General features: G+C 31.0%; 2 protein-coding genes across 2 annotated transcripts; one reads left to right on the forward strand and one right to left on the reverse strand.

The window, feature by feature from the left end:
* Nucleotides 1-2,128: 2,128 nt before the first annotated feature.
* On the reverse strand, nucleotides 2,129-2,437 carry LOC129286521 (protein RALF-like 4). The gene has a single exon (XM_054922475.1). It carries the CDS (start codon nucleotides 2,435-2,437, stop codon nucleotides 2,129-2,131), a length of 309 nt encoding a protein of 102 aa, XP_054778450.1.
* A 2,979-nt stretch (nucleotides 2,438-5,416) lies between these two features.
* LOC129286522 (E3 ubiquitin-protein ligase BRE1-like) lies at nucleotides 5,417-9,082 on the forward strand. The gene is made up of 5 exons (XM_054922477.1): nucleotides 5,417-6,129; nucleotides 6,659-6,874; nucleotides 6,975-7,029; nucleotides 7,778-7,893; nucleotides 8,855-9,082. The coding sequence occupies exons 1-5, from the start codon at nucleotides 6,127-6,129 to the stop codon at nucleotides 9,080-9,082; spliced, it is 618 nt and encodes a 205-aa protein (XP_054778452.1). The 5' UTR covers nucleotides 5,417-6,126.
* The last annotated feature ends 6,412 nt before the right edge of the window (nucleotides 9,083-15,494 follow it).

The following is a 15,494-nucleotide window of genomic DNA, read 5'->3' on the forward strand; positions in this document are numbered from 1 at the left end:
AATTATTGATAAATGATGTTATAAGGGCTATGTAAAACATGCCTCTATTAAAAAAAATCCCAAAATAATATATGATAAGTATTTTAAATAACCTTCATATTTGGCACCCAATATAATAATTGTTATATATTTATATGACAATTATTATTAATAACCGTCATATATTAGAGACCAATATATGATAGTTAAATACTCATCATTTATAGGGTGGTGGGAATAAATTATAGACTTATATATGACAGGTAAGAATTATCATATATAAATAAAAATAACTGTCATTTATTCTTTTTCTATTGTAGTGTCTGATTTTTCACTTACACACATAACTCAATGATAGAATTGTGGGAAGTTGCTTGGGAGGGAAATGGTCGAATGATCTGTCTCTAAAGTTTAATCATATACTCAACTTAAGCATTTCTAAGTTAAATCCTTTATAAGTTAGATTTGTCAAAAAAAAAAAAGCAAGGAACTTTGTTGGTGTTCTTAAATTATTAGCTGGGAATTAAATAAAATAATTAAATTGGTTCCCTTGGGATTTAGTTGTCATTTTTCCTATATGTTGCTCACTTTAGATCATAATATAGGGCATCTTTTAGAAGCCTTGCTTGATCTAAAATATAAGACATTGGATAATTTTTATAATTGTTTTTCGAACTAGATTTTTACTCCATTTATTACTCTTTTTGAAAAAAATTATGGATTAAAAATTTAATTATCATTATCAAAGCACTTATATAGGATATTTAATGAGGGTAAAATTAAAAAGGTGTAAATTTTTTTTAAGAAATTAAAGTTTTAGCTAATATTTTTTTAGATCCATGAATCAATTACCAATAATGCCCTACATTTTATTTTAGAGGGAGCATATACCACATGTGGACATAATAATTCTCCACAAGATTGATCTCTTTTGCCTCCAGTTTCTGCAAAACCACTATTTTGCTAAGATTTACCATTATTAATGTTCAAATGTTTATATTATTAAACAATCGCTGCACAATCCTATAAATATATATATATATATATATTGTTCTCCAAAAACGTCATTTTATGAATATTTTAAGATATGAAATAAGAAAATATAAAAACTCCCAACAACTATACAAACAACTTATAAAACTTCTAATGAGTTCCTTAAATGACCCATTTTAAATTTTGGGAGAATTTTATTTAAGGAGTGCGGATGTGAATTATTTAAAAATCAGACCTAATAAAATTTGAAACTACACTTTATGACCAAATATTTTATTGAAATTTTTTTATAAAAATGACCAAAATGTCCTTCATTTTTTTTATACAGTATTGAGAAGTTAAGTTATAAAATTAACAAGTGTTTATAGAATTAACAAGTGAAATTATGTGACTAACAATTAATGCAGTTTAGTTGAGGGAGTCAATGATTTAACAAGTAAAATTAAGTAATTAACAAGTCTTATTGAAAAATTAACAAGTAAAATTATATAATTAATAAGTAATATAATTCAATTGAAAGAGTCACGAATTTAACAAGTAAAATTAAGTAAAGTTAAGAAAACTTACACGATTAAGTTAGTTGAAGGGTATTTTAGTCATTTCATTTAAAAATTTATTTCAATTTAATCTCTTAGTCCTGTAGTGTAAATTCAAATTTTATTGGGTCTGATCTGTGAATAAGTCATATCCTTAGTCCTTAAATTAAACTCTCCCTTAAATTTCTGATAAGAAACCAAAAACTGCAAACAAATTCGTACTCATTAAAAGCAACCAGCATCAATCCAAAAATTAACATCAATATTTATCTATATACTTCACATTTCAACATGAACACCCAATGGATGAAAATTGGACAATTGTTTATATAACTTTTGCTTTTCTTTTTGCTCCATGACTGGCATTACAAATCAGAAAATATGTAAATAAAACCACAAGCCATATACAAACAATTATATAATACAACATCTGGTGTTAGATCTTCCTCTTGTATATGTTTTTTTTTTTAATACATGGTCATTGGAAACCTGTGCAGGGAGAAAAATTATCCGGTCATATTAGAATACAAGATATTTCTGCATCCACTAGGTGGATCATCACATATTGTTAAGTCAAGATTATCGTTGGATGCTTTTTCTTGTACATGTTGATCCTTAAATTAATCAGTCAATCTTCTACAACGTGTAATGGCGCTACAACCACGACGATAAGGATTGACTATCATCTTACTACGACAATCATAGTATGATTGTCCCCTTAAACTGCATGGGATTGAGTTTGCACTAAGAGCTTCATAGCTAATGTACTTGAGGAAACCCCCAGGTGATGATGGTCTGTTAGGGTTAGGGCTTGATTCAGAGTTATCCATCCTCGTCGTCATATTGTCATCTTCTCCAGAAGAGTTTCCTTCTGCAATATCTAAGCTAAAGTGTTCTTCATAATCTGTTGAAGAAGCCTTAGCCACCATGGCCAAGAACAAAAGCAAGAAAACAAGGCAAGATTTCAAGTCCATTATTATTTTTTCGTTGAACGTTAATGTGTATATGCTTGTGGCTTGATGATACAGTACTGAGGAAGGATTTGGTTATAAGAAGCCGAGGTGGGTCTGTCATTTGTGATTTTCCGAGATTTTCGAATACAAATGGAAGGCTTGCTGTCTTTCTTAACAACGAGTTGATGAATTTAGAATGTAAATTTGTTTTTTATAGTTAGTTGTTAATAGTTTGTTAAGTTTTATTCTCATTCTTTAACTCTGATTTTAGTTTAATCTCGTCACTTTTCATTTTTGTTAGTTTTCATTAATCATTCCTTAACTTGATTTGGTTTTGATTTCCTTAATTTTATCCAAAATTTTAATTTTCATCTCCCTTGATTTTATTTTTGTCGAATATACTATAATTTATTTGATTAAAAACATGCAAACATTCTTTGCTTGATTTTATTTAATTTAATAAAATTTAATTAAATTTTTACTCTTTGCATATTTAAAAATATTCAAAGATCTCAAGTTTTGCCAAAAAGATGGATTTAGTAGGGTTCGAGGAGCCAATATTATAACTGAGTGAGTTTGGATTCGTCGACTGAAAGTGACACAAAAAGTGAAAATATATAGAACCAATGGGAATATCTAATTTTTTGTAGTGAGATTTTTATGATGCTCAATAGTTTTATGAATTGAATTTATTTATTGAAACTGTAAAGTAAAAATCAAGGATAATATTTTCATACTTGCAATAAGGAAAAGAAATATATTGAAATAATGATATCTAATTATTAGAGTTAATCATCTTACCAAAAAATTCATCAAAACTTATGAAACCGGGAATTATATTTACATATTTACAGTTAGAGTTTTTCCAGATATAATAAGTAAATTTTATTTAAAATATTTAAATAGATAATTCAATTTCAAAATCACTTATTTATTATATTTTCATTAAGTTCTTGAAATTAGGAGAAATTCTTTAGACCAGGTATATCAACTTATTTATGATCTATCCAATAGAAATAAAAAATTTAGATGTCATTACATATGAATTGATTTTAACATTAATAGTAGTAGAAAGAGAAAAGGCAAAAAATTTAATATGTATTCTATTATAAAAATAAAATTTAAAACATAAATTTAAAAGAAATATATAATTATACATGCATTAATTTTTTTTGGGTAATATATTTAAGTTTTAGACAACATTTATATCTAAAGAGGGATATTTTAGTCCAATATATATAACTTAAAAATTAACTAATGATTGAATGGATGAAAATGAAAATTTATAAATAGAGAGGGTGTTTTTATTTTATAACTGTTTATAATAGAAGAAGTTCATATAAGTTTTAAAAATATAAGGGAGATATTGATAATTAAGACAAAATAGAGGGAAAGCAAGAGTATTTTACTTTAGTTTGTATCTTTGCGTGATATTTTCCCAATTTACCAATTCCCAAAATTAGATATCCTCATTGATAATTCATCCCATGGCATTTATTTCTTTAACAACAATATAATTCATGCCTTTTTAAGGGTAAAAAAATTTTATACCTTACTTATTAAGATAAATTATGGAAAGAAAAATAACATTTTAGATTATCGAAAGTCAATTTGGAGTTGGACCAAAAAAATACAAATTCATTTTAGGCCAGCATTCCCAACAACAACAATGCCATTGAAGTTAAAAAAAAAAAAACTAACAATTCAAATCTTAAAAATATTATGTCCGATGATACTAAAAATTATAATATTTATCAAAGTAAGATTGTTGTTTTTGTTTTTATTTCCATAACCTATTATAATGTCAACATTAAAGTAAAATATTATAATAAAAATTTTTGCTTTGAGAAATAATCGTCAATATATCAAATATATAGAAATGCAAGAAAAAAAATTTCAAATATAAAAAAGTCTAGCAATTGTAAACATTGCCGTTAATTTGTAAATGTACGGAAGCACTAATTTATTGTTAATTTAATTTGTTGCCTTACCTATTACTCCTTACATTTTTTAATATAAAATACATCTTACGTTAAAAATTATAAAATATTTTTTCATAGATAAAATATTTAAAAATATAAGACTTTTGAATCTTTTAAAATTTAATTGATAATTTTTTTAAAATACCTTTAATTAATAGGTGTTATTAATAAAGTTTTGGTAAACATAAAAATATTAGGGTATAATTTTGTTTAAAATGTCTTATAATATTAAACACTCCTACATTTAAATATATATATATATATATAAAGTATTTCTAGAGAGATAAGATGTTCAAAAACAGTAGGCATTTTGGATTTTTTCAAGGTTCAATTAATAAGATTTTTTTTTTCAAAAATACCTTTAATTAATCGATGTAATTAATAAAATTTTTTAATTAAAAAAGCATATTAAGTACACACAAACATAAAAAGAGTGTATAATTTTAAAGATAATTAATTAATTCATTGGTGCATAATTTAGTTAAGAATATTTTATAATATTAAACTAAAAAGAGTATTGTTTTTAAAAGTTTGTTTCGTTTTTAATACAAAATATTTAATAAATTTTAGTAAAAAATTATAAATTATTCTTGAAGATATCCATATTTCTTATTAATTTATTTGGATGGTATGCTTGAATATATAGAAAATAATAAATTTTAATTAAAGATAATTAGAGAAAGTTTTAATAATTTTTTTGAAGAAACCAAAATTCTTAATTAATTTTAACCACTTTCAGTTAATTATTTTTTTCTTGTCAATTTTTTAAAAATAACGATGATCTCGCTCCGAAAACAATTCAGATTCTCTCTATAATTTGAATGATTGTGAAGATTTTGAGGACTTGTCCCTTTACGCGATTCGAATCTCCAACTAAAGGTTCATTTTCTTCCTTCGAGTTTTAAATAAATTTCTGGTTTTTTCCCGTCTCTGGTTTTGTTTGATTTGTCCAGACGGTCGGTGGTCTTTTGACGATTGTGATTTTCGGTTTTGTTGTTTTTATTTTTTCTTTCTCCATTTCTGGATATCGGTGCTGAAAACACAGTCTTTCTTGTCCATGTTTACTATCCTTTTGTTAATCTTGTCCATTTTGATCATTGTGATTCTCTTTTTGCACAGGATATTGGCAATTCGTGTTTTATCCTTTCTCCGTTATAGTCCTTTACTCTTTTTCTTTTTCTTGGCCAAATCAATTTTCTAAAATGGTTGAAATGAAAGGTTTTAGACAAAGAAAATGCATGCTTGAATTAATCAAGTGGTTGGTCAGGTTGATTGGCCACAGTTTTTTGAAGTGTTGGTTATGGTTCTCTTGTGACTAATGGCTTTGGTGGTTCTGATTCTTGATAGTATGTACCTGTCAATTATACTGTGTATCGATCTTTTTGGATGGATAGTTGATATTTTCATTGGGATGATTTGATACTGATTCCTAAATGTTCAAAAGAAAATTGTATACACAAATTAGTTGGAAGTTGTGGTTTTTCTTGCCCTTCTACTGAAAGTTGTATTACAAATTTGCCAAATATCAGACGTTGGAACTTTTCCTTTTTCTCATATAATAAAGTTTTTTTTTTTTAATTTATCCTAACTTAGTGGATTTTTCATGTAACTTTTTTTCTAGATAGGCTGTCAACACTTTATGATCTCCCTCAGCCTTTAGCCCTTTACTTTCCAAGGGCCTCGATGGTTGGTAACAGTTTTCCTTCATTATTCGGTGCTTGTGTCATTGTGAATCTATAGCATTCTAGGTCTGATTTATGGATTTTATTTATCTACAGTGAATATAAATTATTTAAAATGCTTATAACCTAGAAATTTAGTAAATTGAGCTTGTGTTTTGATCAAGAATGGTTTCAGGATTGCTTTTTCTGGTGGTATCCAAGTCTGTTGGGCTATTTTGACTTATTGTGGTGTCTGTGAACAATTCAAATCATTTCACACTTATTACTTTACATGTAATGATTAATAATTAATTGCCCCACAATGCAGAGGTTGCCTTCACGATATTGTGAACATCTGGATCCGCACGTTGCTTCTCAATTTTTTGAATTATCATGTGGTTTTTTTTTTTTTTTTGCTTTTTTTCCCCCCGTCCATTATCTTCTGCCTAGCAAGTTTGATCTTTTCCCGCCATTGATTTGCATAATGATATTTTCATGAGACATAGGGTTTATTTTAGATTGTGTGATTTGGATTTTGGAATATTGTACACAAGATGAGTACTAGTTCTATTGGGGACCATTCTCCTGGACGTCATCGGCAAGGGGATGCTGTTTTGGACTTGGATCTTAATAGGGATCCACCTGATGTGCATCAGGAGCAGGAGGGACCTTCAATTCTATCAGAATCTCGACGAGTAGTTCAGGCAGATTTTGATGAGGAGGCTGCAGATGATGATGTTATTGAATGTACACGAAGTGCTTTTGATGAGGTATACATTTCCCTTGGATATAGTGCTGATCTGATATTGTCATTCTATATTTGATTTTGGTGGCTAACCTTATTTATGTCATTCTTCTTATTCAATTTAGGCTAGAAATAACTCGAGAAGAAATCGTTGGAGGACTATAGTTGATGTGGATTTAGGTAGCATCTTATTCGTTTACTCTACCTTTTTCTTTGTTTAGAAGCTTCATGAACACTTTTTTTAATATCTTGCAATCGGTGTTGATGATTTTTTTTTTTCTTCAGGTTCTTTCTAACATTTGTTTTTGCTCTTCTTTTCCCATTTTCTTTCGGAACTTTATGATCGTACTGTGTTTTTTAAGTTTGAGTTTGAACTTGGTTTTTTTTTTTTATTTTATTTTATAACTATTTACATAATATGCAGTCTACATAGACTGCGAAGCCATTTTCTCACTGTGCTGTTGCCAATGATGATGCAACATTATCAAAAGAAGAATTTTACCAGTCGGATTTACTTGATAACATTTAGATATAACTCTGCTTGAGTGCTCAAAATGAATTTTGTGTTAATTACAGTTGCTACTTACTTCTGGGTAGATCACCTGCTGATGAATTTATCGCTGAGAATTTTGAATATTCTAGGATGTCGTATTGGTGGTATGGATAAGATCAGGGTCCAAAAATAATATATTTGATCCATGTGATATTTTTTTAAAATGAGGGGAAAATGTTAAGTGTGTTGTCAGCTAAATAGTTTACTCTGTTTTACCTAGTAGTCGCTAAGCTCTCAAAATGTGCTTCACTGTTAAAATGCTCTCTACTACTGTCAAAACTTTAAACACACACACACACACACACACACACACACATGTTTCCTGTGATTGGTGCATGGTGGTTAAAGTCTCTTTCTCATTCATGATAATTGCAGATAATGCAAGTCAGAGGACTGAAATTTCTCCCAACTATCGTAGAAGAGATTCTTTGAACCAAACAGTTCCTAATCTTGAACTAACATTAAACTTGGAAGGCAATAACAATTCTGAGGTATTAGCATGTTGTGAACTAACAGTAAACACTAATCTTGAACCAAACAGTTCTTGTTAGCATGTATTGTTCTTCTTGTTGTTGTGATTGCGGATTGCCAAGTGGTCATGCTTTATCCCGCAATATGTTGGAATCCGAGTGGTAAATGCTTGAAAATACTTCATAGAAACTTGAAGAGAGAAACAAGAACTTCAGTGAAGAAAAAATTTCGTTCCTTACTCAAACCATAATTCTTTGCATTGGCTTGTGATTACTGATCACAACTTCCCAAATATTCACACCACTCAGCACACAAGACGAAGAACAAACCTTTTGAAGGATCTTGAATTTATATCATCTTTCTTGGCTGCATGGCTCATTTGGATGTTTTAGTCTTTTCAAAGGATACTTAATCTGGGAATATTCATTCTGCCAAAGATCTCTCTGATAGAGTTCATGAACTTGAGTCCCTTTACTTATTCCCAAGCCAATTTGTCTTCCTCCTTTACATATGCCAGTTTTGTTTTGGAAGACTAGATTTTTTATTTTTTTTTATTTTATGTGTTTAGTCTTGCAATTCATATTCTTCTCTCAGCAGGTGGTTGTATACTCTTGGTAATTTTATCTAGTAATCTAAAACCCTTTTTGATGGTAAAAATTGGCAGGGGTTCTACGGGCATGCTCAAATAATATTTATTATTTAATATATAAACAATGATTTTTCCTTGTGCAATTCATCATCTTCACATAACTAGATTTTCTTTGTAGTGTCATAAGATACTACATACTTCCTAAGTTTTGAAATTTTTATTTATTTCTTTATTTTAAATAAAAATTTTTTTCCTCAATAATAATATGTAAATTGTCATTGTCAGTCTTTTTTATATCAGATACTGTTGGAATGAGCAAATGCAATAGTTGACTGCCGGTGGTGTCTATGGAATTAAAATTGCTAATCTACTTTAGTTGTTCTATTTTGTAGAGGGAGACACACATAAAGTCACCTGAACCTCCAAAAGAACCTGTCTTTAACTGTCCAATATGTAAGCAACCATTTGTGGAAGAAATGTCTACAAGGTGTGGTCATATATTTTGTAAGAAATGTATTAAAGCTGCTTTAAAAGCAAAACGTGAATGCCCTATATGTGAAGAAAAGATCACTTCAAAAGGGCTTGTAAGGGTGTTTCTACCATCAACTGGTTCTCCTTGAAATTAAATATTGAGTTTTGAAAGATTATTTTTGGTCTTATATTCTCAGCCCAATAGGAAAAATCTCATGTTAAAAGGGTATTTTGATTTCCTACAAAAATTATTTGAGCTTATAAGGGCATTTTTCAAACTTCTAACAATATTGTATTCTCTTTGAAGTATATCATATGACAACTTCAATAATAACAATAAATTTTATCCCGTTAAGGCTATGTGAATTGTACTACAAAACATATCAGATTACATACTTAAAAAATATTTATTCATTGGCACAGAATTTTTTAGTTCGGACCATAAAACCTTGGAAGAGAGATTGGCTAAGGCGAAATTAAAACCACTGTACTACTATTGCCATGCTCTATGCTTCCCTCATTTTGTTTGGATTCTGTTGTATGTATCAGTACATCAAATCTCTCAAGAAAGAGACTATGTGTCACGTCCTAAAAATAAGGCATGACTGGCACGGAATATAAAAACAAAACTCATATTTCGAAAGTCTTAACTTAAGAAATCCTAAGTTCTAAACCATAAATATATCTAATAACAAATCAAACTATTTTTAATATGAATAATAAAAACAAAAAAATTTTAAATATATTTTTTAAAAAAATTCAACATAACCTCTCTTAGAATAAGACTTCAAAATTTTTACACAAAATATTCTTTTAGTAACAAATAGCATTCAATAAGAAGCTTTGCTCTTTCTAGCAAATAAATCAAGCATAACACATATGTAAGGGCTTTAACTATAGTTATGTGGAGCTCTTAGAATAATATTTACAAAACAAAAATTCATATTTAATTTTTTTCATCAAAAGGATGATGGTCAATAACTTCTTCACTTCAAGTCAAAAGATGGCCCTCCATGATCAACTGAAAGTCCAAAGCCATCCACATTATCTGAGACTAAAAATAATTTTTTAATGAATAACGTCCCAATAATAAAATTTAAATGAATAAAAGAAACTCAGACAATTATGTAAAATAATTGAAAAATGAATAAATCAATATAATCTACTAACTTAATCTTGAAAATCATAAGTCATAACCATAAAGTGAGAATGAACTAACATTACTTTTGTCTTTCATGCTTAAGGAAACAAGTAATTTACATTTGAATATAAATGTACACTTATTAACTAAAACCATTGAAATTTTAAATAATCGTTTAAAATTTAAAATCTTGAAGATGACAGTAAATAACCAAATATGGCTTATATCACAAAGACAAACATAGACACACAATCCACAACAGTAAGTAATTGAACATAGCTGAAGCTACACAAACAGAAATGGACACAATTCACGAGGATAATATTAACCAAACGTAGCTTGAAACCATAAAATCAAACGCAGGTCATAACCATGGCGTGCCAAGGGCTAAGCTAATGGAACTGCTATTAATAATAATGTTATGCTTAAAGTCCTCTCAAAATCACTTTTCAAACATGCGAGGAAATAGTCATTTCTAAAATTAAATTTCCATTCTCAAAACCAAACTCACATGAATCATCTCAAACATCAATTCAATACTTATCAAAATAAAATTTTATAAATAATGTCCTTTCTTGCATTTACTTGGTAACCAAAATTTTCAAAACTAATCAAAGTAATTTCATCAATCTTAAAAATATAATTCATAAGAAAAATACATGTACTTGTCATAACTTCAAGAGCTATAGTAATTTAATTAACAAAAGTAATCTATGCTAGAAAATATATTAATAACTATTAATTGTTGCAAATAATATTTAAAATAAATTTGCAAATATATACATTGATTGAGATGTCATACACTTACCTATAGAGCTCCCAAGTGTACCACTTACTTCCAAACAAATCTTTTAGTAACAATGTTTTGTCCTTAAATTTCTATTATTCAAGTAATATCATTGTCATTTCCTCAAACAAGCCTTACCATCCAAACTCTTTAATCCAAAACAACTTAGATAAATAAGAGAAAGAAAACCTTTACATTTATCTTTCTTAATATGGCGTCAAACATCCCAAAAATATCCCAAATGAAAGTCTAAATAGCAATTTGGTTCTTCAATTACTAACACAACTGTCTCTCCCAAAAACCTCTAAATTCTATCTTAACTTTTATTGTAAGGAACAAATGCCTTTCAAGATTATTTAGTCAACGATAATATAAGCATAACATATATTTTTCCCCTTTAAATACAAAATTCCTCTTTTCAAATATTTTATCAAATACCATTTATTTTAAAGAATATTTAGACCATAAGACCAAGTTTTTTTTCCCCATTCAATTCCCTTTCTAAAAGTTGTCCTAAATCAATATTTGAAATAATCAAACTTCCAACTTCTATAAAAAAAGTGCCTTTCAAAAATTTTCTAAACAACAATGATTAAATTATTACACATATTTAGTCATCTTATGTAGAGCTGAAAATAAGGATTAGGCCTGAAAACCCTATTTAAATAAGGGTTCGAGTTTTGAAAATTATTTTTTTTTTAAGAATCGAGCTTGAAAGCCTAACCCTGATAAGTCCTATGCGCGCACGGTTGATAATGGCATAATTTGATTAATATTTATTGTAGGTAATGAAAAAGAAGTTGTAAAGGTAATTAACATTAAATTTTCACCTCTATCTTCAACAAGTGCACTTATATCGAAGGAATCTAATGTTTTACTTGTAAATAATAAGGATGAAGAGAATTTAGATTTTGATTGATGAATGTGTGTGGTTTAAATTTTTAAATATGATGTCTAATTTTTAAAATATTGTGAGAATTTTAATTTTTTTAATTTCAAAATATTTTAATTAATTTATAATATTTAATTTTATTTTAATTATTTTAATTTTTTTGGAACAGAGCTTTCGAGCCTAACCCTGAACCCTTCACATAAGAAGCAAGCTTCCAAAAAAGGTTAAAAATAAAAAATCGAGCTTAAAGACCCAAACCCTTAAAGGCAACTCCCTTGTATTCCCAGCTATAATCATATGCCAACTCCTCCTAACAGGCATTCCAATGAATATCTCACAAGCATCCAGTCTTAATAAATGCCAAGCTTCAATTCTTCCATTCATCCAAATAACTGTTCTCAAAATTCTCCAATATCCATATTTGAATTAGTCTACTTTCCCAAATTTCATTCATATAACACATTCAAATTAAACTCAAATAAAATTCAAGTACACACTTCTTCATCTTGCTTAAAAAACTCATGTGTCAATTTGCTTGAACTTCTCTTTCCCCATTGGAACGTACAAAGTAGCTAAGCTAGGAAAAGCCACAATCTCCATCATTAAACACACACACAAACAGAACAAACAAGGAAAAAGGGAGAGGGTCAGACACACTTGAAGCAAGTTAAGATGATGAATAAGAGACCCAATGGCAGAGGCAAAAGAAGAATGACAGTGGTGCAGGGGAAGAGGGACGGCCTCAATCTGAACCTCTTACAACAACAAACTAACTCCCACAGTAAAACATTGAAGCACCTAGATCATGCTAGCACCAGATGAGGGAGAAGAACAGTGAGCTAAGGGAAGAAAAGAGGAAATTGACAGCATAAAGGCAAGAGGAACTCACGATTCGAGTGATAGATGGAGCTCCCCTATTTACCCACGGTAGTGGCGGCTACAAAGAGGATGAAGAAGGTGAAACAGAAAGAGCAGAAACGAAAGACACATAATGGAGCATAATAAACTCTTTGTAACCTCCCCTTAATTTCTGTAACCTCCTTTTTAATTTGTAAGGTTTAGTTTCACGATTCCAAAACTATAAATAGGACCCTTGTGGCTGTGTAAGGAGGTAGACTTGAAAAGAATAAGAATTGCTTGTTTTCATTCGGTTTCTGTGCCATGTTGGTATCAGAACCAAGTTCAGAGAGCGAGAGAGTGAGTTATAGTTGAAAAAGTACGCCGGAGAGAAGAGAGATTCAGTGGAGGAGTCCCTAACATTTTTGCGTTTTGCAAACCAGGAGTTTTCTCGAAAAAGTAACATCACCATCGTGTTCAGGAGGTCAGAAAATGTGGAACGGGAGGTTCCCCGTCACCGAAAACCAACCCACGCGCCGTCACGTGCCGCAGTCGGAAGTCCACGCGCCTCGCCTCTGATCCACGCCCCGTCACGCGCCATTCGAAGGTTGAAGACGCTAACGTCATATGCCACATCATCTATCTGACCGGTCAACGACAGGTCAGCCCAATAGTACTTTGCCACGTGTCATCGTCACCACATCACTACACCCAGTCAGCCAATTTTTTAGAAATTACATTTTTGCCCTAAATCTTTCAGTAATTCTAGATTTTCCCCTAATTTTTATGAAATTTCATATTGACCCCAAAATTTTTTGAAATTCCATTTTGACCCCTAAACTTTTTAAAATTACACTTTTACCCCTTTATTTTACCTGAATTTCATTTTAACCCCTATATTTTTCATAAATTACAATTTGACCCCCTCATTCTTCTAGAATCTCCATTTTACCCCTAGAATATCCAAAATTCCCATTTTACCCTTAGCCTTTCCAAAAATCCCATTCTACCCCTATATCCTTCAACGTTTCCAGCTGCACCCCAATCTTTCCTATATCCCTAGCCTTGACACCTATCTAAAATGCCTCCAAGATGTAGACATGTGCACGAGGTTGAGATGGAAGAGATGAGATGTAGGATACGAGAGTTGGAAGCCACTGTGAAATTGTAACGAACTCTGTTAAACAACAACAGAGAAAACTTAGAGGGAGATTCGGAAAGCAGCAGTTCATCATCCACTAACAACTGTCGCCGTCCACGACAACAACAATTCTGCCTTAATGATATCAAGGTCGACATTCCTAAATTTGAGGGAAGACTCCAGCCATACAAGTTTGTAGATTGGCTGCAAACTGTTGAACGAGTATTTGAATACAAGGAGATTCCAGATGCGCAAAAAGTCAAAATTATTGCCCTTAAACTCAAGAAACATGCTTTTATTTGGTGGGAAAACCTCAGACAGAAGCAAGAACAAGAGGGAAAGCACAAGATTAAGACCTGGGAGAAAATGAAATGCCAGCTTACCAGGAAATTTTTGCCAGATCATTACCACCAGGATAATTTTAACCAGCTACAAAATCTTCAACAGAGATCTTTATCTATAGAAGAATATACTAGGGAGTTTGAACAACTCATGATGAAGTATGACATTCAAGAGAAGGAGGAGCAAACAAGCCTGGTACCTTGCAGGCTTAAACACAGATATTAGTCGTCCAGTCCAGCTTCAGCAATATTGGACCTTGGATGATGTTATCCGTCTAGCTATGCGTGTTGAGAAGAAGATGCCCAAGAGATCCACTTTCTAACCTTCGTCCTCTAGGGGTTATCTAGAAGGTCATAAGGCAGAATTTCAACAGACCAACTCCTCAAGGAAGCCACAACCTACTGCTATGTGCAAATCACCATCTAATACTGCCAAGGAATTTGGTTCTAAAGTAGTCAAATGCTTTAAATGCCAAGGATTTGGCTACATTGCTGCGAACTGTCCTACTCGAAGGGTTGTCACCATTCAGAAGGATCAGGGTATGAAGCGCTTGAAGAAGATGAGGAGGACATTGAGTTCTATAGCACTATCCCATATATGATGAGGAGGTCAAACCTGCTAATCAAGGAGAAGCATTGGTGCTTAGACAAAGTCTGCATACAACAGTAGTCAAAGAAGAACCTTGGCTATGGCACAACATTTTTCACACTTGTTGCACAGCCCAAGAAAAGTTTGTAATGTCATCATTGACAGTGGAAGTTGTGAAAATATAGTATCTGACTACATGGTGAGAAATTGAAGTTGCCAACACAAGATCATCCGCAACCTTATAAGCTTCATTGGCTCAACAAAGGAAATGAGGTAAAAGTTTCTAAACAATGCCTTGTGACCTTTTCTATTAGGAATCGATATTGTGATGAAGTTTTATGTGATGTTGTTCCCATGGATGCATGTCACCTTCTCTTGGAGAGGCCATAGCAATATGACCGACATGCTATGCACAACGGGTGAGCGAACACTTATTCTTTTACGAAAGATGGTGTCAAGTTCACACTAGCGCCTCTACCATCTAGTGAGATTAGCCAATCTTCAAGGGAATCTAGTGTCTCTAAGCCGTTAGTGTCTTTGATGACTAAAGAGGAATTCAAGGTGTTGAAATCTGAAGCCTAAATGATAAGCTTTATTCTGATACTTGAGGTGAACGACGAGACAGCTAATCCACCTGGAGTCATTTCGCTATTATCAGAATTTCCAGATGTAATATTTGATGATATACTACCAGGATTGCCTCCAATGCAAGACATACATCATGCCATTGACTTCATTCCAGGAGCAGTCATTCCTAATAAGCCTGCTTACAGGTTGAGTCCCCAGGAACATGCCGAAGTCCAACGGCAAGTTAAAGAGTTGTTGAAGAAAGG

This window comes from Prosopis cineraria, unplaced genomic scaffold (genome assembly GCF_029017545.1).
Source record: "Prosopis cineraria cultivar Desert tree isolate PC_DT_omini unplaced genomic scaffold, ASM2901754v1 PC11, whole genome shotgun sequence".
NCBI lineage: Eukaryota > Viridiplantae > Streptophyta > Magnoliopsida > Fabales > Fabaceae > Prosopis > Prosopis cineraria.